Genomic DNA, 26595 nt, shown 5'->3' on the forward strand with positions numbered 1-26595 from the left:
AAAGTACATTAGTAAAAAGTTTAAATTTTACATTTCGTATTTCTTAACCTCTTTTTTTTTTTAAACTAGCTCATTTCCTGCCTGATTCGGTACATTACGAAGGAACAGTGATGTATGTAATCATTAATATCCTTATGTTTTCATTTCATGTTCTGATTAAATAAAAAAAAAATCAAAATCCCATAACAATGAGAAAATAACACGGGCATTCTCTCGAATATCTATCTATTGAACAGGGCAAAGTTCACAAAGTATAATGAGCCCTTACCGTAGAACTAGAAGGCCTTACTGAAGTTTGATTGTGATTGTGCGTTTCAAGCATATTTTAGGCATAACCGAATTCCAGCTTTAAATGGGAAAATCGATAACAGAAATACCGGAAATCTAGTTTTCCGATCAAGATTGGAAGTCGAAATGACATTAAGTTCAAACAAATGGCGTCTCATTAATTTCTAGGTCTTTAGTTGGATTTTAGTTTCGTTTTTTCCATTAGTGAAATGTAAATGATCTCAGTAGTGAACAATAAGACAAATTATGGATATCATTTCAATGTCGATGAAATACAAAAAATAGGAAAATCATTAATTTGCATGAAAATTGGAACAAAAGGATAACATGACTAACCATAGAAAAATTAATTTCTCTGACAGCATCGAAGAGGGAATTTCTACGCATAATGATCATACATGTAATCCCAACAATTTTCAAGAATTATAAAGACATACACAGCAACTCAGACCGACGCACCGTTTTTTTCTTAAATTTACCTTTGTGCACATGCAACTTGAAGTCAACAAACTGCGTTCAAAATAGAAAATTTGTATTGTTCTCATTTGAAGTAACTGATTTATTACTGGTTATTAATCATTGCTCAGTTTCCCTGTTGTTTTATGAAGTGTATTTCTGGATTAACTAATTAGTGGGTGAAGCATAAGGTTCAAAATAATCCGACGGATTTTTTTAATTTCAAAACACAGTGGAGCGAAAACGGCAAAAGCATTTTATTTACTAAAACCAGAATTGTTGATGGTGAATGACAATCCCACAGTAACTCGATTCAATTCCAAAACAACGATTTAAAGCAATATGGAAACAAAAACCGTCGTTAAAATTAAAAATTTCAAAATTACCAGTGAAATGGATTCCAACATAAAATAACTTCGAACCTCATAACAAACAAAAAGACAGTATTTCCGATAAACAAAATATCAACATATTACAAGTGCGTTCTTCAATCGTTGATCTTCTGGCTAAAAAAAAAAGATTTAAATATAAAATTGAAACATTGAAGGACAGAATTTCTTATATATAATTTGATCAATCGCAACCAGAACACAGAAATTCATTGTTACTTGATTATAGCATTGCTACCCCGACTTTTAAAACAATTTGGTATTAAGGCAACCATACGTTAGTTACAGAAAATATTAGTTTTCGAACGACACTCACATTTTTAACGTCTAAATATTTATTTCAATCAGTTCCTGAAATAGATTAATGATAAAATAAGGATTAAAGAACTAACATAACACTAGCGATATGACTGCATCGTTGCCTTAGTCCGCAACTACAGTACCACTGTAATGAATCGAGATCATCACGATGTGTCGCCTCTACGACATGCGGTGAACCATCTCTTGCTCGAACCGCAAAAGTCATTGGACTAACGAGACGTACATAAGCGCTGAAAAAGTTTGCTGGAACTCTACAAAAAAAGTTTTTAAACCAACATTTTAGAAAATCAAATGGGTTATTATGGAGGAAAGAGAAATAATCCTCACTTTCTAGAATATGGCAAGCGCGAATCATCGGCATCGATAATAAACTCAAAATTTGATCCAGGATGCCCTTCCCAGAACAAAGTACTGCAAAACAGTGCTGATTATAAAAAATCACAGTTAACTAAACTGCATCTAAAAGCAGCAAATAAAAGTAGTTCCTGTGAAAATAGTTTCAATTTACTTGAGGTAACGCTATATTTAGGGAAATTTAGAACACTATTATACATAGATTAAAGACTTTCACAGTATTTTGACATTACGAGATAGCCAAAACATACCAATCTATTAACAACAATTAAATCTGCTTACCTTGTAGAAGGTAAATCAATTTGGCTAACTAGAGAACTAGGATGAGTTTGATACTCATTATCAAGGCAGGTTGACAATGTTGAATTATCATTTACTCCATCATGCGATAACCGTTTGTAAGAGCGATTTGGACACATACTGAATGCGGTCATCACAATATTTTCCATGGCTGGTGCGTAGGGCAATTTGGGTAACTGAAAAGAAGAAAAAGAAACTTGACAAAGGATTGAACTGCAATAACAAAATACGGAAAAACAATGAGTAATGGATCCAGAACAAAGTAATTGACTCTCATTTGAAATGACATAACAAATCTTCTATCTATATTGAAATTAAAGTCTGAAATTTATTCAACAAGTATAATACCTTCAAATGACTCTGCTGGAAACGCTCTCTATAACATTTTTTTTAATCGCCATGCACCTGACTGGTGTAACCCAGCAATAAATAACCTTCGATATGCATTTGACAACAAAAACAGCGATATAATAATAGTATCAAGCAGAGCGTTACTATCGCAGAGCTGTGAAACCAGCTGGAAAGAAAGAACTGCATATTAAAAATATAAAACGAACCCAAATATCTTCTGCTATTATCTTTTGAAAAAGCAAAAAAATTCCTTTAACTTATGCTTACTACAGTCTAGACATGTACAGTCTAGACACGTACAATCCAGACTTTTTGCTGCAAGTGGAATACACTAATTACCTTACTTAAACCTTTACACGGTCGCCAAGTTATACCCTTATCAGCATCTGGAACACCGCAGTTCTTCAAATGCCAAATGGAACTCGTAAATTTAAAATCACTCCAAACATTATCAAAATAACTGTATACATCCGGACGTTCAGTATAACGTTTGCATGCACTTATTTTTCCCCACATCTATAATATATGAAGAGTTTATGTACAATTTAAATCAATTAAGGTCCATCCCATTTCTTTACATTTCATTCATTTTAACCGAAAAACCAGCCAGCATCTTTAACCGAAGAATTAAAGCAAAATTAACTCCGCTTTCACACTTACCTCATCAAAAAGTTTCTCATAGGTACAGCTCATCAAAATATTCATATCACTGGCATATTCATTCAGATTAGCTCCTCCAAAAAGAGTTTCAATATAGCTGAGTTTGACTCTTTTGAAATCATCCCAGCATCGGATGTGTTCAGCAATCTGAAACCTTATCATTGACAACCTTATCAATTTTATCAAAACACAAAAAATGCCTTTGAAACTCTCTGATATGTACCAAACGAACCTAAAAAAAAAAGTAAATAGCAGGAAATTTAAAAAAAACAACACAGTAAACATTTAGCAAGTGAATTATGCAAAATCAGACAGAAAGAAAAAGACGAACTGGAAAAGCATCAGGCGTGAAGCAAAGACTTTGGCCTGTGATAATCACAAAACGTCCATTAAGAAGCTCATTAAATCTATCGTATAATGTTGACAAAAAACTATCATGATCATCACAACGATCCGGTGAAGTAGTCGAGCTGACCATGAAAGCTATAGGTAATACTTGATCACCTATAACAGAATCCAATCACTTTTTACAAACTTAAAATATGTATATATACATATACAAATATAAGCAAATAAATGACAATAAATATCACAAACCTGACCTTCAAAAAATGGATGCATGAACGCAAGCGTTGAAAGGTGATAATCGACAGTAACTGGCTCGGTATGGTAGAAAAGCTGAACGGTACGAAACGGAGTACCTTGTTGTAAATAACCTGCCACAGCAATTAGCTGCTCCACCAACGGATAACAAAACAAATAAACTACACTCACCCCACAGTCATCGAATTCAACTCTTTCCACAAACGTTTCCTCATTTTCATACTGCAATATGGACGATATGAAACCTGTTATTAACATCCACATTGAGTAAATTGAAAAATAGAATTGATGTGAAAATAATAACAGTAAATAAGTAAATGGATCAAATTTGATTCACAAATATTCATAAGGAATAATATGACCATTAATAAGCTTCATTAAAAGACTAAAAAATTCACGTACCAGTAACTGCCTTTGAAGGCTCTGAATATTAGACAATAGGGTCTGACGAAATTTGTTTCGCTCTTCTTCAGATGAGTGTTCATTCAACATAGGTAACGGTAACAAATGTAACGAATGCAAATCTTCAACTCCTTGTTGTGCTTCACTGTATGCTAACATAGCCATTGGATCATTGTTTCGCATGCACTTAAAAAAAAATCAAAGTTACTGATAACCTTAGCCAAATATTTTCTAACAGTGCACAGAAAAAAACAGCAATTGATTCCACTCAAATCAAACCCCCAAATTTACATATGATCAATTATGGAAGAATTCAATTTTTCTAAGAAAAATGCTGCTTTATTGCCATGCATTCAGCAATTATGTGTATAAATAACAAACACTTGTAGAAGCCTGTTTGTATTTCTTATTGCATATCTGTTAGTTTAAAGAATAATCCTTACTCTGGCTGAAACTTCGGCCGCATGTTTTTCGTCACCAATATAATGCATGACCATTATACCATAATTTTCGCCTTTCAGAGAAAAACGATACTTCCTGAAGTCAGTGTTATTTCTTCAAAACTGAGAAACTTCATAAATTCAGGTATCCCATTAAATTTTCTATAATCAACATATCTTTTACTATCAGTAAATGAATAAGCTGATAGTATCGAGAAACGCATCTGCAAATAAGTGAAAAAAAAAAAACAAACAACCAGACAAATGAATGAAATGATGGTAAATAAACAGATGAATAAATAAGTTCTTGAATGAATGAGCATACTTGAAACTCGGATCTCCAGCTGGATTATTCGGATCATAAAGGAAATGGTATGTGCGTACAAGTCTATTGCCAACACTTTGAATCAATTTCACACCCTTTGAGCGACCCCAGCGATAGCCATCATTATGCAGGGCACGATTTTGGTCAATTCTAAAATGTGCTTATTTTAAAAATCACATGTTTTAAATGAATCAAGCGTAATTCTATGCCACTTTGCAAGAAGCGTATGTCACTTCAAACTAATGCTTGGATTAAGTGCAACATCTCAAATGTCGCAAAATTCTAACCCATGACAGTCGTAGACAATTATCGTTCCTCCTACAGGTCTTAACTTTGGCATATCCAAACTGATGATTGACGGGTCTCTTTTCGCTCTTCCTGAAGATAATATAAAATAGCAGATAAGTAGAGTACAATTTTTCACCGACTAGTCCTTGTTTTTTGGTTACTTGGAAAAATAAAGCAAAAAAAAAAGCAATCACTTTTATTCTTTAAAAATTCAAAGTATTGCCAGTAAAACCAATTAGTCAATCGACTTACGGATAAGGTCGAGATAAAACCGATATGGATATAGACGCTGATGACCCGTAAAACAGAAATGAGGATTATTTGGATTGGGTGCCAATTCTTGCTCCTTTCTTACGCTATATGCAGTCGTCTTCCCGCAATTATAATTTTTTCGGGGTACCTCGTTTGGCCAAATACGCCGATCGATTCGCCGAATGGCATATGCTGGAGTCGTGATACGACGGATTTTCATTACTCGTTGAGTTTCATCCTCATCTTCGTCAATCTCTCTAAATTTGAACATTCTCGTAATGAATAACTTTTGAAATCCAGAAAAAAAAATCGTAATAAGTGGAACTAATTAGTAGATATTACTTGCTGGAACTAATTAGTAGATATTACTTGCCTTTTACAAAGTTTGATTTTACTCGTTGTTGGTGTTGTTCCCTGAGAGAAGTTAGGCGCTGCATCACCCTCAACATCGACCAGCTCATGAACCTCGTTATCACCTATTCCGCCTCCCACATCAACATCTTCTGATGGCACATCAACATCTTCCAATGCAGCGGTAGCTGAACGTCGTCGTAGCGTTGGACGCAAATTTTTACTCCCTCCCGGCATTACTCTACCCTTTTACTATAAAAGAAAGTACCCTTTTAAATTTTATCATCTTCACCGATACGAATGAAAAGACATTTTTTACATACAGAAAGTAATTTCAAGCAATCAACCCACGCGCCACGCCCCCAAACTGAGAGCTGTTTGCGTGCAAAGTGCAGACAAGCAACAGGGCCACGGACCGCCGGAACGCTTGTTATGGGCCGCGATCAATAGGAATCTTCGCTAACTAAAGCTCCGCCTACCACCAAATTCCATCGTACCGCCGTCTCGCCTAGTAGTTGGATCTCTATTCACTGCGTACTATTTCGTCGATAATTAGTAACAGGTGAGGGAGGGGAAGATATTACATTTCCGATTACAGATTTGGTTGGAACAGAAATGTCCCGAGTGCTTCATTAGTAATTTAAAATAATTCGTTGAAAGTGGAATGGAATTCTGAAAGTATATGCCATCATATCTAAGAATATAATATGTGTCACTGATGTAAATAATCACCATTATTTCCTACTGTTTTTCAGTCCACCGTCACATCATCTGCCACATTTCTTATCCATCCCTAATATCTCTTCTATTACAACGCTTCTTATGAATTCATACAGTTCTGACTCCTTCAAATGCATGACATTTCGCTATCTTTTACCTTCTAATAATCGTATGCTATACTTTCCTCATAATCTCTAATTTAAACACTTTAAAATTCCATTAATTTGAAAATCCTTTTATTATAGTTTATTTTCATTTTATGATTCGTTAAGAATCACATTCAAATAATGTTTGGCAATATTTCTATGGGCTTATCTTCATCTTTACCCATTTTGCTTGATAGCTGTGGGGAAGGATATCAAGCAAACTTGATAGCTTTGATGGCATTTATGGAAGTTTGATGTAATGGTATTTGATGTAGTGGCGTCTATGGAAGTGAGGTCCATTATTTGAGGCTACATTGCCTTTGATCAAACAGTACTGACTATTCAAAGTTAAGGATTGATTCTTGTGTTAAGCCGAATGGCTTTTTGTGAACTCTAAATTATCTCTTTTTTGGAGTAATTATGTTCGAATAAATGAGTTCTAAGAAGCTGTGGCACCCTTTTACTATTGGCAAGATGTTTCCTACTTCAAAACTTTTTTGCAGGTGGCATTTTCACTATCTTGTGGTAGATTGGTATTTACTGTACCTTTGATTTCCCAACTGATCGAAGTTGGTCACGTGACCGTGATTTAGTGAATGCGGTGGTATTTTCTTATGAAATGAAGAAGATTTGGAAGTCAGTTTTACGTACGGTGAAAAATCGGAAATATCAGCAAAAAGCAATTAAATATGCTGAAGATATGGAAAAAACCAACGTTCGTTTCCATCATGTAGATTAATAATATTATTAAATTATTTGGGTAATTGTTTATAATATTGCATGTCGGAAAATCGGAAAGCATGGGAAACGGAAAGCAATGGAATGCAGTTGATTTAGCTTTAGCTCATGCTTGAATGTCATTTCGGCCATGTGTGGATCATTTTGTTCAAATTATTTTGAAAGCATCATTAACTTCAGTACAGAGTATTTGAATTTTGCTTGTGGGAATAGTCTAAGCATTATTTTCTTACTATTCCGCTGATGTGGTAACTTTTCCTTACCTATTGTGATCTTTTGTGTATGGCAACTTCTCCGACATGTAGTTTTTCTTGCGGTAATTCTTCCTTCCTCTAATATTTTTTTTATACATGGCAATGTTGAGCTGTTTTCTCGTATTAAATGTGTTTTCATCTTTGGAATTACTAAAGCTTATGAGATTTTTGAGAATGGGGAGTACTTTTTTTTTGAGAATGGGAAGTTGTATGATCAAGACGTAAGAAATTTGGCTTAATTTGCTTTGGCATATTAAGCTGATTCAAAAGAGTGCTTGATTTATAGACTATCCATCGTGCACCGCGATATCCAACGGAACAAAAGAATTTTCAAAAAATCCAAGCTGATGAAAGAATTACACAGGTATAAACTTGTGCCACAAATTAAAGCATTTTGTCTTGCATTAAAGGCTTTTAAAAAAATCCCCATATTTGTAGACTGCTACTTGTTTGACGCAGCATTTGTAGTAAAAATTATTAAAAGCAATTTCCGACAAGCTTTGATTTTATTCTGTTGTGTCCTATTACTTTGTGCTATGATTTTTTTCTTGTAGGAAATAAAAAAACGAAACGATATTTTAATAGACAATATGAATAAAATCACAGTAACTTCTTCCGAACCGAAAAACCGTTGGACACCGACCAAGTAGCTTTTTTTTCTTATTAAAAATATTACAGAGATGTTCTCAAAAAAAATTAAATGCTTCTACACTTCTACACTCTCTGTTATGTCATATCTTTTTGCAGAGAATTGCGATCAAAAGATACAGAATGGGTTCGTAGGAATGATCAAATATGGGAATTCGGATTTTATGAGCTTCCACTGGACAAAATGCCAAAAGGGAAATTAATGTTTCGCGAAGCTATTGAGGCAATTTTTGATGGATAGAACCGAGAGTGGAGAGTAACTAGGATATATGGCGTTACCTTTGTTCATTTTGGTTGCCATATAGCACTTACTGTTTTGATGAAAAGTATCAGTGATTTGGCTAACTTGAATCGCATAAAAAGGATGATTTTACTCTTCTTATATTTGCTCCTGTCTGTATTTTGGCAGTTAATTCGTATCATTTTGCAGATCCTGCGAGCACGATGCGACAAAGATTTCGTATTAAAATTAAGCGAAGAACAAAAAGATATCTTACTTCCTCAGATCCTAGAAAGCTTAGAAAAGCATCCGGTACTGTGCTATTTCTGTTCATACACTGTGTTTTGTACTCAAATGGATTAATATTTGATTCTGTATGGTATTTATAGGCCATGCAGAGGATTGGCGAAGAAACTTTTAACAGAATTTGGCAATATTTTAGGCCATTCGAGCAGAAGGAAAACAATATGTATGATTTTTTTTTCAGTTTCATTTTTTCAAATTAATTTTTATGCATCGTGATTGCATTTTCATTTTAGTGTTAGTTTTAGTTTAAACAATTGAATTATCAACGCAGTATTTTTCGTTGTTACTATGGAAGTAATATTATATGTAAATGAGATTTCGCTGTGATGTTACGATTCTACTATAAGTTGAAGTGTCTGCGAAGTGAGCAATTGCAATAAAATTGCATTCACAGTCGTTTCTAATCCATTTGCGATATAAAAACCAATTTGAGGAGAAGTTTAGTTTGTAATGTGTATAAGTTTTTAGTATTCCTAGTTTTCTACTTTTAGATTGTGAGGAGGAAAGATATAGATGAACTTCGCGATGCAATGTTGGGTTTCTACAAAGAACCGAAACTACCATCGTTTGAAAGTTTGAAAAAAAAGCGAGAGCAGCAGCTCAAGACTGAATTACATGTTCGTCTGGAAGATGGTTTAATGGTAAGTTGCATTCCATTCTTTAATAAATTTTCTCTTTTCTTTGAAATTTACCTTTTAATTGCTCAGCTTGGTGAAGTATTCATTCTTTATAGGATGAAGATGAAAAAGAAAGGCTTGAAAGATTAGAGAAAATGAAGCAATTAAAAGCAAAGGAAGATATGCGACTTTCACAAGAACTAAAAAAGGTAAGTGCTGCATTACTTCTCACTCAGTGGTTTATGCATTTAGAGATGATATTTAAAAATTATTTCCCAATGGAAAAAATGTTTTACATAATTTATGCAGCTTGGTCTCACAAACGAAGACAAAAAACCGGATGGAGCAGTCAAGGACGATACAGAAAAACGACGTTTGGAACAAGCGAAATGATTATTAGTCAGGTATTGTATAACTAACGAATAGGTGTCTTATATTAAATTTGTATATTTAATATTGATTGGTTGTCGAATAAGCTGTTTTTATGCTGAATAAAAAATTGAATGTAAAATTTGTTCTTTGTTTTGAAGTGCAATCATCGTAGTCAGTTTTACTTACTATCATGCTACGTTATGTTTCTTAGATATTATAGAACGTCTGTGAATGAAGTTCTGAGATGTGGAAAGGATAGTGTTGTTTGGGTTGTTAAGGGAAGTAGTCGTAATTCTTCATAATTAAAAGGGTTGGTTATCTATAATACTGTTCAGCCATTGATTGTAATGTTTTTATGAGGTAGTGATCTATATGTCATTATCCTGAAAGAGGTGTCGCAACTTACTAGTGTTATTATGTTATTACTAGTGTCACTAGTGTCATTACAATTGTTTTGCTTCATCTTCGGATATCGCTGGTGAACGACTTGTTAGTATTGTCTGCTGTGCGTTCTCATTAATCCTGTTTTATCATTATTGTTCTCGTGGCCTTCCTTTTTTTTCTATTGTGTATTCGATGTTGGTGTCGTTATTTTTCGATTCCTTCAGACTAGTTTCTTCAAATGAAACTTTAACAATAAGTTTGGTAACAATGAAACAAATCCGGAAAGTGGTATGTGCAATTTCTGGTGGTGTCGACAGTGCGGTTTCTGCATATTTGTTGAAAAAGCGCGGATTTGATGTAATTGGCGTCCATATGGTATGGTCGTATCTATACACTTAGCTATCACACTCGGGGACAGTTGAGAAATTTCCTAGTATGTTTATAAAATATATTTCAGTATTTTAGAGAGAAATGTTGCATTGGTTAAGCGTTAAGCAATTCTCTTAAGGTGAATTGGGATCGTGTTGAGGAGGATTCAAGCAAATGTCCGCAATCTGTGGACGAGAAAGATGCGGAAAAAGTGTGCAACCATTTACAAATACCTTTTTATGTGGCCAATTTTGTAGACAGATATTGGAACGAAATTTTTACGTAAGTTTAAACTTAGCTAAAACATATGCTATTTTAAGGTTTACAAGGATAAGATGGATTTAATTAAATTCACTCCCTGCTTCTCTTTTTTCAGTAGCTTTTTAATGTATTTTGAAGAGATGCAAACTAAGGACTGTTATTCCGTCTAGATATTTACTGGATAATTATCGTAAAGGAAGAACGGTTGTATCTGATGTTCTTTGCAATAAAACGATAAAATTCGATCGATTTCATAAATATGCATTTGATGAGCTTCAAGCTGATGCTGTTGCAACAGGTCATTTTGCAAGGACAAGTTTTGGTGATTTTTTGGAGAAGCGTTTGGAGACTGGATGTAAGTGAATAAATTTAGTAAATGCTTTATATAATTACGTACTGCGGTGGTTTGAGTTGATGTCCAGGGAAGTAGAAATCATGACTTTATAGCTTTCATTCCCAGTGTTATATGACTAGTGTTGTAATTTCCCGACTTTTATTTTAGTTTAGATGAGAAATATATGAGTTTTCATATCATAATTTTTCTCTATTGTGTCAGTGATTCGATTGCTTGCTGCTGTGGATCCTATCAAAGACCAAACATTTTTCCTGTCAACTTTAACTCAATCGCAGTTGAGGAGATCAATGTTTCCAATAGGTTCGTTAACAAAGCAACAAGTACGCCAAATTGCGGTTGATGTTGGGATGGCTGAAATTGCGGAAAAGCCAGAGGTGAGTTTCCTTTTGCCTTTATTGTTTTCCTCCGTTTTTCTATTACCAGTAAGTTTCTGGTGACGAGGTGAGGTACAGAATTGTATTTATCTTAACGTTAAGGGAAAATGACTGTCTTGTAATTGATATAAATTTTCTAGAGTATGGGACTTTGTTTTATTGGAAAAAGAAAACATTTCGACACATTTATTAATCAGGTGAGACAAAATGATGAAATTCAGTAAGTCTCATCAGAGATTTTTTGTAAATAGTTTGAAAAAAAAAGGAAAAGTTTTATTAGAGGTTATACCGATCTGTATGTATAAACAATAAATATAGGAGTTTTACAGTATATTGAACCTGTAATTGGTCCAGCGAAAGACATCGATACTGGTAAAGTTGTTTTTGAGCACAAAGGTATACATCACTATACAATTGGTAAACGCATTACAATGGTACCTGATCATTGTCAAAGTGCAGTTGGTTTGTTTGCTGTTGGTCTTGATGGTAAAACTCAAACTCTTTGGGTGGTTTGTCTTTTTTCTAGCGTATTTTGTTATAGAATTTGTAAAGATTGCATCAAAAACTTTCTTACTTTTAATGAGGAACTTTGATGCAGGGAAAGTATCCAGTAATGATTCTGTATAACGACTTTTTGTGACAGTGAGCTGAATTATGAAGTTTTGAATCATCTTTGTTCCTATAAGGGTATTTTATCAAATTGTTTTTAAAATTTCCGGATATTTTAGTGTCAGGGATCTCATCATCCAGCTTTATTTGCTCGTGAATTTGTTGTTGAAGAACCCCTCTGGATATCTGAATGTCCTTTGGGTGATACAGGTTCGTTTCTTACTTTTTCCCACATTTTTACAGTATCTTATTTATTGACTGCTCTATAAGTATGTTGAAATTTGTCTTTCTAGGCACTATAAAAACAGAATTTCGTTGCCAAAGGACACATCCCGCACTTCTTTGTGAAATTACTCGGCTAGAAAAGGGACTTTTAAAAGTTAAGCCCTATAATCCAATTCGAGCAGCTGCGCCTGGCCAGGTTTCATTTTTAATTTTATAACGGAAAGGATTGTGGAGTTGTTTTGGTATGCAAATTGGTCAATTTCAGATTTGTGTTTTTTATAACGATAGCGAATGTCTTGGCGGCGGTGAAATACAGTATGTTGTAACAACACTGGCTGATGTAAAAAATTGATCGATTTGATTACTGTACCAAATTGAGGTATTCTGCATGAAATAATATATAAGTGATCCGCATGCAAAGTTTTATTTAATATATTTCTGCGCTCCATTAAATTTATATTTCTGTTGCTTCGAGAGTATACATTAGTCTGAAGAAAAATTTGTGCGCTCAATCTTGTTTTTACCCTATGTTGTCAAGGTTGTATCAGAAATTTCTAGGAAAACGATGAGTTGAATATGAGCCAAGAACTTTCAAAGGTTGTAAAGAAGTGTGCACTCCTTTATCAGCATTGCATATGTCAGAAAGAGCTATGTAACCAACTCTTACAAAAAATCGGTAGTAATCATATTTAATCTGGTTTAAAAAATGGTTTAGAATTCCACAAATCATAACGTCCAAGAAGCTCCTCGAATTTTTCTGATTGAGATAATCATATTTTGTGAATTAGTCGTATTTTCAGTCATAAATGAAGTTAATGATAAAAAAACTCGAAGTTTCTGTTTAACGAAAAGACAGAGCATGGATAATGTTGGTGATTAAATATATGAAGTAAAAATTTTAATGATCACTTATGGAACTTTGACCATTCAATAGTGCCCTCGATCACATTTGTTGTGGTGGTGGATTAGGTGCCGAAGAAGGCCAACTGGTGAAATAACGTCGTGGTCCACAACACACACAAGAAACTGGTGGCAGTGGTGGTAAGGTTTGTGGCGGTATCGATCCTTGGTGCTGCTGAAACATTCTCTCTTAGAAATTTTAGCGGATTATAATGTTTTAATTAATGTATTTGGAAAAACTAACCATTCCCTGAAATGCCGGTAGCGTAATATCTGGGAATTGACCGGCGGTGAGTCTTGTCGAATTTATGAGGAATCCATAAACATCTCCCTGAAACAGACAATCCATAAACATTTTTTTTCGATTATTTAGTTTCCAGTTGCACAGCCCATCGACTTTCTTAATTTTCGATAAATTTTCATTTCCCATCATGTTCCATTTCATTGGTATTAAAAAATGAGTGGGAGCTTACCACACTTATGGTGTAGTGTTTACATGCCATTTTACAGCAAGCTGTGCATGCTTGAGCGGACGTTGTCGCTATGTTGGAACATGCCATCCGCACTGCATTTGAGGACAAGTCACCACCGTAATAGGAAGATGGTGACTGTCCATTAATATCCAGACCTGCTGGTGCAGTTGGTCGGTCATTGTCCAAAACAACTAATATTGACGCATCCAATGTACAAACATTTCCTAAATTTTATTTATAATTGAAACGAAGATTATAGAGATGGTTTCACTCATTTCCCATTTTGCATTGTTACAGTTATAAATAATGAGCAGAACTTGTGATTAATTTAAATTTGGCGAGTTTGAAAATTTGCACTTACTGTCGTCAAAAAGATTCCACAAAAATGGTGATGGAGTTGGCTGAGCTGATGATGGTACCCAACCTGGGGGTAATGCCCATCCCTGTGAAGAAATTCCACCTTGAGGCTGCATCCAGTTTTGTGGTTGTACCCAGCCTTGTCTTGGCCATTGCGGTATCCCAAACGGTTGTCCCCAGTAAAAATGACCTTCGCCGGTTCGATTTTTCAGTGCTGCCTGTAAAGTATGACAGTATTAAATAATTCAAACTTTTATCAAAATCACTTTAAGGCTTTGGAGTATACTTTCTACTAGTAACTTTTTTCTAGAAATTGAAAACGACGAAATCATTAGAATTCTTTTAAAGTTTTCAAAATGTTACGAAGTAAATGGATTGAAACCCCAGCAGATTTGTAAGTCTAATAATTTGAAATACCAAAGAAACTATAGCTTCTTTTTAGATTGAAATTTGGAAATAATTTAAAGTTATTAATTAGATAATTTGAAGTTATGAACCTACTAACTTACATCAGATCTTTCAGCAGTAACGAATAGGAAAAGTACAGTAATTGCGGTGTTCCAAATCGAATGCATTTGTTTGAGATATATTATTATAATTGCAAAAAAAAAATGACTGCAAAAGCGCAGCTAATTTTTATATGTGAAAATAATAAGACTTGGGGCGGGGCTTTTGGAATTTTCTCAAAATATTTTTTTTTTAAAATCAGTTCGACGAGTTTTGCCTCTCTTACTTATTATGGTGTAATTTTCTTTTTCTTTTTAAATCAAAATTTGAAAGTAATTCTCCAGTTGATCGTAATCAGATTTATTACATCTAATTACTGCTTATGGTTCAAACAATTAATATGCTTATTAAAAAAAAAAGCGTAATATAATGAAAGAACAAACCTTGCTGTATGCATTTCTCTTCTGAATTTGAGAAATTTTCTCATTATATTATTTTAAATGATGCATAACAATATCATTTATCATTTAACACATAATTGTTTATATGTGCGAAGAAAAGTTAGTGGAACGTTCGTAGAGAACAATAGAATAATTATCTTCAGACTTTGAAAAAGTTTTTTCAAAAGCAATGATTCACAAAAAATATCAGATGTGAGTTTCTAATCATATATGTAATAACAGTATTCTCAATGTATAGTAACAACATATGATAATGTTAGTGATAAATGAGATGGTGATAATTGTTATGATAATAAGCGAAATAATGATTATCACAGTTATAGATGATTACTGGGGCAATAGAAAAAGTGATAAGAATTAATGCATGTTGTAGTGATGGTATATAGTTGCAACGATAATGATTACTGATGATGTTGTTATCATTATTGTTATAATATAAAAACCAGTTAAAATTTAAATAACCTTATCAATCTGTTTATTACATTAATAGTACAAAAAATACAACTTATTCTGGACAGTTGTCTTTCGTCGACGCTATTGAAATTTTACAAATTTTGAAAGTACTTTTTATAAAATATTCAAATGTAAAATAAAAGGTTAATCTATTGTTTTATTTACTTCATGCTGTATTAAAAGATCGATAAATTGCATTGATTCAATTTAAACTGATATGCTAAATTTTTATTAATTGAAATTTTTAAAAAATTTCCGGAATTATCAATGTATCAGAAAAATAGCAATATAACAGAACAATTCATACTTCTTATTTCCCGTAATGATTCATAATAACGTGAGATATTTGAATATAATTTATGATCATCTATAATCGCATTTCTTGATAGCTTGTGAAAATCTTCGCTAATTTTTTTTCCCTTTCTTTTCAGGATTTCTCGTCTTAACCATATCAGACGAGAAAATCACAATTTGTAAATATTACGATGAAATCATTTTGTAGCATTTCTAAGTATTCGTTTTTTTTTTCTTTCTTTTCTTATCTCCATATCTTCGCTATATTTCGATATTTGAATTCAATATTATTTCTCAACTGATAAATATTATAATAGATTGATGATCGGTCAAACACAAACTTAATATATTCTTATGCGTCCTATTTCATTTTACGCTTGAAACTATTGATAAAATGATAAAAGTCTCTACATGATACTATCACTTAGTTTCAAATGTTACCATGGTATGTGTGAATTCCAGTACCACTATTTTCCAAAAAAAAAAAAAAAAAAAAGAAAGAAAAGAAAAGAAAAAGTGAAGAAAAAGAAGGAGAAGGGGTAGAAGAACAGAAATGGAAAAAATTATTCTAATAAAAATTGCAATGTCTTTACATTTCGGTTTCCTCAAAATGCAAAATTTTGACTTGGAATTTAAAATTATAAATTTCCTTATATTCATTTTTCCCTACCAAACATTCTTGTGTTGAAATGAAATAACAGTTTATAAAATGTTTTGGCTTTTTTGTTCGATTTCAACTATGCATTGAAAAAGAAGAAAAGAAAAAAATAAACATTGAAAAATTAAATGAAATAATAAAGCTTAATGCCCTATTTATTTCATATCATTCCTTATCAAACAGTATTTTAAAGCTACTGAGCAAATCATATTTTCAGTAAATATTTTTTCATTGACTTTTTGATCTCTAAAGTAAAGTAATTTAAAATTTGAAAAAAAATATGCTATTTTTGAATCATTTTAAAAATGCTGTGGTAAAGTATTTTGTAGCAAAATTTGATTCATTCCGAAAATTTTGTTCTGATTTCACAAATTCAAGGAATTGCATCATAAAATTGTTTAAAAGAAAAAAGGAAATTTTTTTTCCTAATAATAGCATATGCAACAAACAGATTATGTGCAATGAACCGCCCATTGATAAAAGAAAGTAATAAATAGTTTGATTTTTTCATCAATGTTTATTTCGTGTCCTAAAAAAAGCTTCACAAAGTAGCAACAAAATGTCATTACTGCTTCTGCTCGTTTTGTTTTCAATTTTAGGAAATGTCTGTTCAGTTATGCTACCACAGGTTTGCAGAATAAAAATTCATCCTTTAAATGTTAACATATTCAATGTTAACTATTCATTGGCTTATTTATTTTTCATTTTATTATTTTTTGGAATTAAAAATTTTTATTTTGGAAATATATTTGGTATAAAAATAGAAATTAATCCTTTTGTTTTATCTTAGCGAAACATCTCAATCACAGTGAAGAATGAAACTGGAGAAGGACATTGGTATCCACCACCACCACAACCACAACCACTACAACCATTACAACCATTACAACCAATATCACCAATGTACGGTGAAACAATACCATTCTCCTATCCATATGGTTATGCTCCACCAGGCTATTATCCTTATACATCCTGTTATCCACCGGCATCATGCAGTAATACAGTACCACTTGCGCTTGATCGTATGCTTTATTTCAGTTTTTAACTAAAATTTAAAAATAACCAATTTTATTAGTCATTATTATTGAGTAATAATATTTGGAACTTTTAGAGAAATAAATTCAGGTAAATGTTTTCAATATGTGGTGTGGGTGAAGTAGTATGTTTTACTAGTAGCATTTTAATCATAGTATCCTAAGAATTCTAAATTGTAAATTTTTCAGAATTTTATTGCTCGGCACATGGATCATTCGCACTAGGAACAGGTATAAGGCAATTAATTTATTTGTATTATTTCTATTACCTTGCAGATTCACAAAATAAATAGCAGTTTGAAATATTTCTAAGTTGAATGAATTACATTCAGTCTCACTGCGTTACTGGGTATGAAATGAAATTGTCATCTTGCCTTGAGAGCAAAAAATTGATGTTGAAGATTAGAAAGCAAGAAAAACTGCAACACTTTCTTTCTCATTACAGTTCAAGAAACTATTAATGTTCTTCCTGTAGGAGAACCATCAAACAAACTGATGCGAGAATTTTGCCGATTTACAGCGACTGCTAACGAAAATTCGTGTAATACTTGCTGCAAGATTGCTGCACGACACTATACTACCTCAGTTGTTCGTTTTCCATGCTTGAATTGAAAATCACTTGCTAATTTTGTAGTATCTGATATGGCTCGACATACTTTCGAGTCAGTTCTTGCCGCACAACTGGTCCATTATGAAATCCCTCCTGTATAACTGATTCTCAATTTCAGGATGAAGTACACGGCATAATGTTTGCATTCGATCCGAATAAGCCACCCATACAGACTTATCCGAAACCTCCACGCGTATCACTTCTTCGAAAAAGAAGGGTCAGTTCGGAACATCTACAAAGCAGAATAATGGAATCAAATGTGGCTTAGTACCAGTTATTACAGTCTACTTAATTCCAGGCCTTAAAAACTGGCACTTCGACTGAGGCAAATCCTATCAAACCATCCATCAAGATGCAAAATGCAGAACAGCTAGCGGTATTGCCTGGCTTAATACCTATTGGCGGTAGCATTACATCTTCATCGAACGACATACCACAATGCTTCTGTTGTGCGCCAATGAGATCCACCCATGCATTTTGATGCGAACACAACTATTCTATTATGAAATCTCCCCCATATGACTGATTCCAAATTTATTTTTTCCTGATTCTCACTTTTTTTTTCCATCGCGCAATTATTCCTTCGTTAATTTCTATATGTTTCCTAACTTCAGACAAAGTTTATTGGCAATTTCCAGAACATTTGTAGAAAATGGACAAATTCAGTAATTCAGGAAGAAAATTCATCAAATACTACAGTATTTGCAGACCAGTGAATAAATATTTCTTCATATGGAAAAGAGATGGAATATGGAGGAGAAAAGGGAGGAAGGATTAGAAGAACGAGGCTGAGTATCGTATTCTAAATTCCCTCCCACCATTGAGATATTGAATGTTATAAAATCACAGTACGCGACATACCAAACGTTAAAAATCGTATGCTGGATAAGAGTAACCAGTACTAACAACCTGCATGGTTTCCAAAGTATTTGGCATAAAATTCGTTCGTAACTGGACACTTGTCAAGAAGTCCGACTAGACTTGTAAACAATTCAGCGCTGTCAAAACACAGTGTAAAATTTTTTCCAAGAAAAAGTAGGTAGAGGAAGAACTATCAGAATTTGGTCGACTATGGTTAGACAATTCTTATTCAGGTAATGAATGAAACAAAAGATATAATGACCATTATTAGCAATCTTTTCCAAAATAATGACAAATAACGTGCCCAGTAAACTTCGCACTTAACTACTGTGCGAAATGAAAGGACAATTTTGACAGCGTGGCTAATAAAAGATCAACTTTATGGTTCACAACAGAAAAACCAACCAGATCTATCTACTCCCAGTTCACAATACAATCCATAGATCTGCAAACTGCTGAAGTTCCACGATTGATTTCAGCTCTTAAGTTAATACTAGATATTGTCCCGAAAATACATACTGACTTTAGAATCACTTTAGTCACAAAATGTCTTTGATAACTTCAGTTGAACACAACGTTTCACTTATTTTCATCACAACGAGTAACACAAATTTGAAACGGAAAAGTATCCGATGGAACAGGATAACAAAAGAAATGAAAATTAGTATCAAATATGTAGTTGTTCACAGGAAACCATACACATTGCAATGGAAATATTCTTTTTGATGCACAACTAAAACGAAATTATTTCGTTTGAAACGTAAATGGACAATGAATCAGGATAGCTTATTCAATTCTGGATAGTTCAGAGTTGGACAGCTGACCATACAAATATTCTTCACTTCGCGATGAATATTTCAATATCCAGACTTTAACAATAACCTTCTGGCAACACAACATGACGATATAGACATGTTCAGTTATTTCAAGGTATATTTTTCCGATCTCCACTAAAGTGAAATAGTATTATAATTTGAACTTCTGGTGATATTTTGCATGGAGCGGTAAGATGCTGGAGAAAGTAATCTCATATCATAGTAGAACAAAAGCAAAAGGAAAACCCTAAAACCTGAAGAGCATATATTCAGAAGCATTAGCCCATGGGATGGAATTTGCCGAGTCTCCTGAAAAATGATACTCCAGTGGCTTAATTCTACAGTAACTGCAAGTTTGACAAAGAAAGGTGCTTTCAGGTTTTAAGGACATATCAAAATACCAACGTATAACAAGATGAACAAATTGGAAAAATGAACAACGCAATATTCACATCAAATAGAAAAAGGAAACCTTCCTGAACAACGGCAAAAGAATGTCCTTCAGTAACCGACACCTGGGATGGTAGCTGCTATAATTGGCGGTTTTACGGCTGATAGAATAGGTTCTCGTGCAACAACTGAATCTGGGAACAACTGTGAATAGCTTGCGACCGGAACATAATTGGCTGTGATTACTTTGCCTGTAACAAAGAACGCGTATGTTAATGCTTTTCTTCTGTCCAACGGGATATTAAGTAAATCAGTGATCCACCGTACCAAAAAATTTAATGCACAAGTAATGATAGCAACAAAAATAAATAAGTGACCTATTTTACCATATAAACGAATTAGACAAAAACCTGAAAACCATCGCCCATGTAGCGCATTCACTGATTTGAAAGCGGCAGCTACAGAAGGACATTTCACATAAACATTGCCATTTGGGGAAGCTTTGTCGACGAATATGTGCAGTACTCCTGCAAGATCGGTAATTCCATTTATTCTATTTTCGTCCCCCAATTCATTTCATTTTATTTCATCTTCGGTATTCATATTAAATAAAAATTGCAAGAGTGAGTGTAGAGAATGACTCACCTCCGTTCTTTGCGCACTCTTCTATAACGTCATCTCGTACTTCATCAGCCCAAGTTTCACCCGTTTCTCTGCAGAAATAAAAACATTAATAATTTCATAAAAAACAATTCTACCTAGTGCAACACTGGTCTTCAGAACCTTCGTGCAAATTTTTTCCTTGGAAAGCTGAATAAGCCAGAAAATGTGAGTTTACTTACTGAGATGGATCAAACATGTTAGAAAGCATAAAGCACTGCGTTGCAATAGGCGGAATAGCAGGACCTGTAGCAGTGGCACTCTCCAACTGCTGCTGATTTTGTGCTAATATTTCCTTCGCACTTTTCGGTAATTCTAAGCCGCTTCCTGGAATCCATTAAACACTCGAAAGCAAAAAATAAAGTGCACAAGTTAAAGAAATACCAACTTGATCATTTTCTTAGAACTGGACTTTGTTACAAAAATTAATGCTACCATGATAAAAGTGTATCTTGAAAATTTATTTCGTATCTGCAACAATCACAATTATTTAGCTGATATTATGACCGGAAATGGCAGCTTCAAATGAAGATATTAAGGAATTCGAACATTCCGCAATACACGAATGTCAGTCCTTCCACAAAAATACTGTTCAAGCTTTATACTACTTACAAAAAGATTTTATTTTTTACAGTTGTGCATATTTCGTACAAGAATACTTTGCTGCAATGAATAAAAAGCCAAGATTATATATACGAATACAAAATTGTAAAGTAATACCTTCGGCTAATTTAGCCATCAGATGCAAACGACCGCTCGTCCCTAAATCAATACCACGTCTGTCCGCATCATCAGTATCAAGTGTCCGCTGAGGAACTGGTGGTGGTAGTTCATCTCCTTCAACAGAGCAAACCTAAAATATAAAAGATTCCACATGACTTCACTTTGGTGCCTAGTTTTATAAATATACTTCAAAAGTAACATTGAAATTTCATCTAAAGAATTTGAAATCTGCACACTTTCTACTGAATTTTCATAGGCATACGCAAGTGGATGGTGCATGAAATTATGTAGCATTCTCTTGTAAATCTATGGAAGTTTGGCTGAAATATATCGTCCAAAAAATGCAGTGGGTGAAATTGAATCAAACTACCTTCATTGGGCGACCTGCTAATTCAAAACCATTCATTTGTTCCATGGCTCTTTTACCATCATCTGCATGTCGGAACTGAAAAGAGCATTCTGATAACCACCATTTAGACAAACTTATAAAGTTTGAAAAGTTCGAAAAACCGGAAGTTTTTCAGTTTTTTCTCGACAAAACAATTAACTAAATATACCGTGACATATGCATATCCTTTGGAAACACCACTGAGATCGGTTGCAATTTCCAGGTTCTCGATCTGCAATAGGTTATTCGGAGGAATGCATTAAATAAACTAATGAATGGCAAAGAACCAGCACACTCAAAATGTACCTTTCCGAATGGATCGAAAATCCTTCCTAACATATCCTCCGTTATACTTGTATGCAACTGGCCAACATAAAGTTTCAGTGGACCCGTGGTGTTTGTAGGACCAAAGCCAAGTGTTCCACCAACGGTGTTGTTCGCTGCACGGTTCCTCTCAGCCAACGTTGGCTGGATTACTAAAGGCGCGCCGAGCAATTTCTGCCCATTTAGGGCAAGAGCCTGAGAACAAAGACGAATAACATTGAAAATTCACGGAACATGAAGTGAAATTTCGATCAAAAAGCAAATTTTTATTTGTTCCATAACATATTTAAATACTGTTATTAATCAGTTCGGTAAATTCCAAAATTTTAACCTAGAATTTTGAAGCTTTGGTGTTGGCAAGTCCAACTTCCGAAACTTTTCTAAAGATGGGTAGAATGTCGAAGAGAATTAATTTAACTTGGCACACAAATACTAAGCAAAAGATTTGCAATTAGGAATCCTACAAAAAGTATTTAAAACAACATATGAGTCTCAGTAAGCGGAACAGTAGCCGTGTGTTTTAATTCTCTAAAACAACTACTAACCAAATTAACACTTTCAATTTCCCAAAATTCCACATAACAAATTCCTTTTGATCGTCGAGTTTTTGAATCTGTAATGATTCGTACATCGCGTACATGTCCAACGCTGGAGAAAAATTCTTCCAGATCACGTGGTCGAGTTTCCTTCGCTATCTAAAACATTTGTTTTCGAACATTCTATGACAAAAACTTTTAAATTCTGTAACTACAATTACCAGAGGACAAGACTATACAGTTTCTTAATGAAAATGCAAGAATTACCTGCAGTATAAACACAGTACGCTGGTCACGTTCTTCAGACGTCATATCCATTTTTGCATTTGGAGGTGGCGAACGACGTGCAGTAAATGGCATCCTTGAAAATTAATTTTATAATTTTATCAGACGTAATGGATGTAAATCCCGAGGCAAACCAGTGCAACAGCGTTTCAACGAAGCAAATTCAGTTGATGGTTAAGCATATTAGATTTTAGGAACTTACACGTCGCGTCTTTCAGGCCCTGGAAGACGTGGTCCACGAGGTGGTGAACGCCTCCATGGTGGGGAGAATCCACGGCGATCACGATGATCAAGCACACGAGGTCGTGACCTATGATAAAAAAACTCCTTGATTTTAATTTTCTTCCACATTTCTGACAAGAAATTATCAATTTTTTTAAAAAAAAAGCCAAAAAAATCACCATGATGGGCTTCTTCGTCTGCGCTCCCTGGACCGCGACCGTCGCCTGCGATCACGTGATCTCGATCTCGAATGTCGACGTGATCTCGAACGGCGATGACGATCTCTCGAACTACAATCAAATATTACGATGCCAACAGTTCCAATAACATCCCGAAAAATATTGACGCAAAAAGTACCCAAGCCAGAATTTCCAGTAATGCTGCATAAAACACAGTAAAATTCCAAATAGACATAACGTACCCCATCTGAATACTCACTCAAGTATTAAATGACAATACGCGTCAAAATCTTTGCTTGGGCAATAAAAAGAATATCGGCTTAAAGAAACAAGAGTCAGGAGCCGCTTGTTTTCAAGACTCGCAGATGCAAGACAATTTCAATTTTACTTATTACTCTAAACATTTACTTTAAGAATTGAAAAGATGAGGAAAAAGTACCGTGATCGACGACGAGAATGGCTGCGTTTACGCGAGCTGTGTCTGCGCGACCTTGAACGTGAACTAAAAAAAATCACTTCGAACTTAACTGTTCTGATCAGTTTACATTCCGATATACATACATTCATATAGTAAATCATGATTCGTCACTAACATCAGTATATGCATTCATGACGTGAGAATAAAGGTTGCAGTTATCTATCAATAATTAAGGTTGCACTGCAGATTATTATTAGAGAACAGTCATTATTTTGTTAGATTACCCATGCACTACTGTGAACAAAGGAAAGGAGCAGACTCTCCGATTTTCATCATGAACAAATCTGAAAAAGCAGAGTATATAAAGCCTTATTCAATGCAACAAAGAATCATCGATCATTTCGTTACAATCGTTGAAATCCGTAGCATGCACTTCACCCCTGATCAACTATTCACAGGTCAAGAGAATGAGAAGAGTGGAATTATTCCAAAATCACTAACCGAGATTTCTTCTTATGATCGCGGCTTGAACTTCTGCGTCGCTTCTTTTTCTCCTTATCTTTGTCACGGCTGCGGGAACGGCTACGAGAGGAAGATCTGTAATCATGGAGATATTAAAACGAAAAAGCCAAAAACTATATAATTAAAAGCAGGAATTGTGGGAAATAATTCCTGAAAAGTATTGTAGAAAAACACAAGTTCATTGGTAAACTGCAAATGTAAGCTTGTTGGAGTCGAAATATCTGATACTCATGGGAGAACGACAGAAGTGGAATGAAGACGAGAAGTGATCCAGTGCTTCTAGTCGTCCATAACGCCACATGACATCGTGTTATGCCTGTAACACTTGGAGCGCGCCAGCCAGTTTTGACAGTACTTCAAAAAAGTTTCAACAGTATGTCGAAACACCTTATTTTGGGAAATATATTACTTTCCGTGAAACAAAATGATAGAGATGAAGGGGCGGCGCACTCCGACTGCACTGATAGGCATCAACACATATACGACATTCTCGCGTACCTCATCGTCCAAATTTTCAATTCATCCTCATTCAGTTTCCAACAAGAAGCAAACAGTTTCCCGAAACATCGATCGAGCTTTGTTCATCATTATAATGCAGAAGGTATAAGGTGACACAGAGCTGTATCAATCGATTTTATGACTCTACAACGACGATTCGACTTAAATTACGGTTTTAATTGCTTATTATTTCTGCACTCATTTGTGGCTTCCAGATTTAGTCGCAGGCACGGCAAGTCCGTCAAATAACGTTAGATACGGATATGCATTGCCGTACTTCTAGGAATTCCAAATCCTTTATTTCCTGTGAAAAACTGATTTACTACCGGAAACTAGCTAACATTAGACAGGCCATAATGCCACAAGAATTTATGCAGTGAAAGGAACGAAACAGCTCCATTTCAGCAAATCCCAGTTTGGGAAATCTAAGGCAACCACTGGAAAAAACAACTCGTCACTAACGGTAGGGTAGTAGGGCTCGTTTAATTTGGTGGAAAAAGCTTATAAATTTGTCCCATAAAAGAGGTGTTTGCACAAACACTATTTAAAGAAAAAAGTACCAAAGAATTAGAAAAGTAGCTTTCCAGAACCGCCACGGCTTCTATAAGTACTCGAGGAAGGCGGTCACCTAATTTGTATAGAGACGAAAAATATATAAAAAAGACATTGGTAAATGAAAGCACGCACCCATACCATCATCACTTATAAAAGATCTGGAAATGAATTCCTGCAACAGTTCTGAATTCCTTTCACCCTGTGAGGTGTTGTCTACAAAGGCTGCTGAAATAAACATATACTCAAAGATCAACGGAAAAGAAGCAAAATTACTGGTAGGAAAAAATTTTTTTTCATTCGTTTTTGACCTACCTAGACCTGGAACGAGATCGCTTCTTATGTTCACTGCTGTCTTTCTTCTTCTTGCTCTGCGACAAAGTCGTTCCATCCTCTGCATCCATTTTTTCCGTACCGTTGGCTGCATTAGGTGTTTCCTCACCACCTTCGCCGGATAGTTCCTCTTTCTTCAGTACTTCACCCCGTATCAATGCTGCCATTGGTTCTGCGTGTCCATGACCGTAATTTCGATCGGACTGAAAAAAAAAAGCAGTCAGAATTATCCCCTCCAACTGTGTTTCCCAGGGAAATCTTGAAAATAAAAAGCTTATAATGTTCACATCAAATAAACTACTCCTCGAGAAAACTTGGTCCCATCATGGATGCAGAAAAAATCTGATTCGAATGATAATCAATCCATTTATACTAAAGAAACTTAAAAGGCAGTGGAACATTGCACGAAACACAATGATTACTGTACGAACAACCACTAATGTTGTATTAGCATTTGTTTTGTTTTTTGGTCTCATCATATGTTTCCACGGTCCGTTTACCCACACCCATAAACAAGTTTAGCAACACTTTCCCAACCAAAGAAACAAAATTACACTTACATCTTCAATTTTGTCAAGCGCCTCCTCAAGCATCGCATCAACATCCTCTGGTTCACCCATCCTTACGCAAAACAGAAGAATAACTGTAACACTAAAGTCACGTGGGATGTAGCTAAAATTAGTAAATTAGCGAAAACGTGAACTAAATATTAGTCAAAGCTCTTTCCAGTACTTCCACACACCCACACCACCCCTACATTCCCAATCACTCCTTACGCACACCCGCGCAATACCCAGAACGAAAAATGTTGCGAAAAAAACAGG

At 34.5% G+C, this 26595-nt stretch overlaps 7 protein-coding genes across 7 annotated transcripts; 3 read left to right on the forward strand and 4 right to left on the reverse strand.

The window, feature by feature from the left end:
* Positions 1-1525: 1525 nt before the first annotated feature.
* On the reverse strand, positions 1526-5700 carry LOAG_02752 (SWIM zinc finger family protein; the record flags this gene model as incomplete). The annotated part of the gene is made up of 14 exons (XM_020446116.1): positions 1526-1684; positions 1782-1865; positions 2091-2284; positions 2457-2484; positions 2543-2625; positions 2799-2975; positions 3120-3266; positions 3451-3623; positions 3722-3944; positions 4125-4310; positions 4568-4661; positions 4890-5039; positions 5177-5267; positions 5430-5700. Coding segments are annotated over 14 exons (2058 nt in total), but the record flags the coding sequence as incomplete, so codon positions are not given.
* An 80-nt stretch (positions 5701-5780) lies between these two features.
* On the reverse strand, positions 5781-6017 carry LOAG_17114 (hypothetical protein; the record flags this gene model as incomplete). The annotated part of the gene is made up of 1 exon (XM_020449773.1): positions 5781-6017. The coding sequence occupies one exon, from the start codon at positions 6015-6017 to the stop codon at positions 5781-5783; it is 237 nt and encodes a 78-aa protein (XP_020306644.1).
* Positions 6018-7143: 1126 nt separating this feature from the next.
* LOAG_02753 (hypothetical protein) lies at positions 7144-9919 on the forward strand. Its single transcript, XM_020446117.1, has 9 exons — positions 7144-7361; positions 7925-8002; positions 8193-8284; positions 8386-8509; positions 8717-8818; positions 8896-8975; positions 9304-9453; positions 9546-9638; positions 9739-9919. The coding sequence occupies exons 1-7, from the start codon at positions 7266-7268 to the stop codon at positions 9308-9310; spliced, it is 579 nt and encodes a 192-aa protein (XP_020303501.1). The 5' UTR covers positions 7144-7265; the 3' UTR covers positions 9311-9453; positions 9546-9638; positions 9739-9919.
* A 485-nt stretch (positions 9920-10404) lies between these two features.
* On the forward strand, positions 10405-12730 carry LOAG_02754 (tRNA methyl transferase; the record flags this gene model as incomplete). The annotated part of the gene is made up of 9 exons (XM_003138291.2): positions 10405-10560; positions 10694-10836; positions 10986-11170; positions 11372-11544; positions 11685-11741; positions 11874-12053; positions 12273-12363; positions 12447-12574; positions 12644-12730. The coding sequence occupies exons 1-9, from the start codon at positions 10453-10455 to the stop codon at positions 12728-12730; spliced, it is 1152 nt and encodes a 383-aa protein (XP_003138339.1). The 5' UTR covers positions 10405-10452.
* A 591-nt stretch (positions 12731-13321) lies between these two features.
* LOAG_02755 (hypothetical protein) lies at positions 13322-14683 on the reverse strand (the record flags this gene model as incomplete). Its single annotated transcript, XM_003138292.1, has 5 exons — positions 13322-13453; positions 13523-13609; positions 13752-13975; positions 14113-14326; positions 14618-14683. 5 exons carry the CDS (start codon positions 14681-14683, stop codon positions 13322-13324), a joined length of 723 nt encoding a protein of 240 aa, XP_003138340.1.
* Positions 14684-17037: 2354 nt separating this feature from the next.
* Positions 17038-18546, forward strand: LOAG_02756 (hypothetical protein; the record flags this gene model as incomplete). The annotated part of the gene is made up of 6 exons (XM_003138293.2): positions 17038-17049; positions 17212-17443; positions 17645-17686; positions 17931-18043; positions 18184-18282; positions 18364-18546. 6 exons carry the CDS (start codon positions 17038-17040, stop codon positions 18544-18546), a joined length of 681 nt encoding a protein of 226 aa, XP_003138341.2.
* Positions 18547-19126: 580 nt separating this feature from the next.
* LOAG_02757 (hypothetical protein) lies at positions 19127-26421 on the reverse strand. Its single transcript, XM_020446118.1, has 17 exons — positions 26332-26421; positions 25754-25974; positions 24887-25666; positions 24368-24463; positions 23888-23950; positions 23449-23559; positions 23250-23357; positions 23030-23123; positions 22772-22921; positions 22209-22421; positions 22072-22134; positions 21885-21959; positions 21512-21644; positions 20974-21118; positions 20777-20844; positions 20542-20658; positions 19127-20382 (listed from the first exon to the last, which is right to left on the reverse strand). Exons 3-17 carry the CDS (start codon positions 24889-24891, stop codon positions 20243-20245), a joined length of 1581 nt encoding a protein of 526 aa, XP_020303502.1. The 5' UTR covers positions 24892-25666; positions 25754-25974; positions 26332-26421; the 3' UTR covers positions 19127-20242.
* Positions 26422-26595: the final 174 nt, after the last annotated feature.

Source organism: Loa loa, assembly GCF_000183805.2.
Source record: "Loa loa unplaced genomic scaffold supercont3.41, whole genome shotgun sequence".
Classification (NCBI taxonomy): domain Eukaryota; kingdom Metazoa; phylum Nematoda; class Chromadorea; order Rhabditida; family Onchocercidae; genus Loa; species Loa loa.

Excerpts from the sequence above, each read along its gene's own strand:
- LOAG_02753 (XM_020446117.1), top strand. The coding sequence starts at position 7,266 with ATGAAGAAGATTTGGAAGTCAGTTTTACGTACGGTGAAAAATCGGAAA. Across the intron at positions 8,285-8,385 it reads AACCGTTGGACACCGACCAA|AGAATTGCGATCAAAAGATA; the intron begins GTAGCTTTTTTT and ends ATCTTTTTGCAG. Across the intron at positions 8,819-8,895 it reads AAAGCTTAGAAAAGCATCCG|GCCATGCAGAGGATTGGCGA; the intron begins GTACTGTGCTAT and ends TGGTATTTATAG.
- LOAG_02757 (XM_020446118.1), bottom strand. Across the intron at positions 22,422-22,771 it reads AAATTGAAAGTGTTAATTTG|GCTCTTGCCCTAAATGGGCA; the intron begins GTTAGTAGTTGT and ends CTTTGTTCTCAG. Across the intron at positions 21,960-22,071 it reads AAGGATATGCATATGTCACG|TTCCGACATGCAGATGATGG; the intron begins GTATATTTAGTT and ends TGCTCTTTTCAG.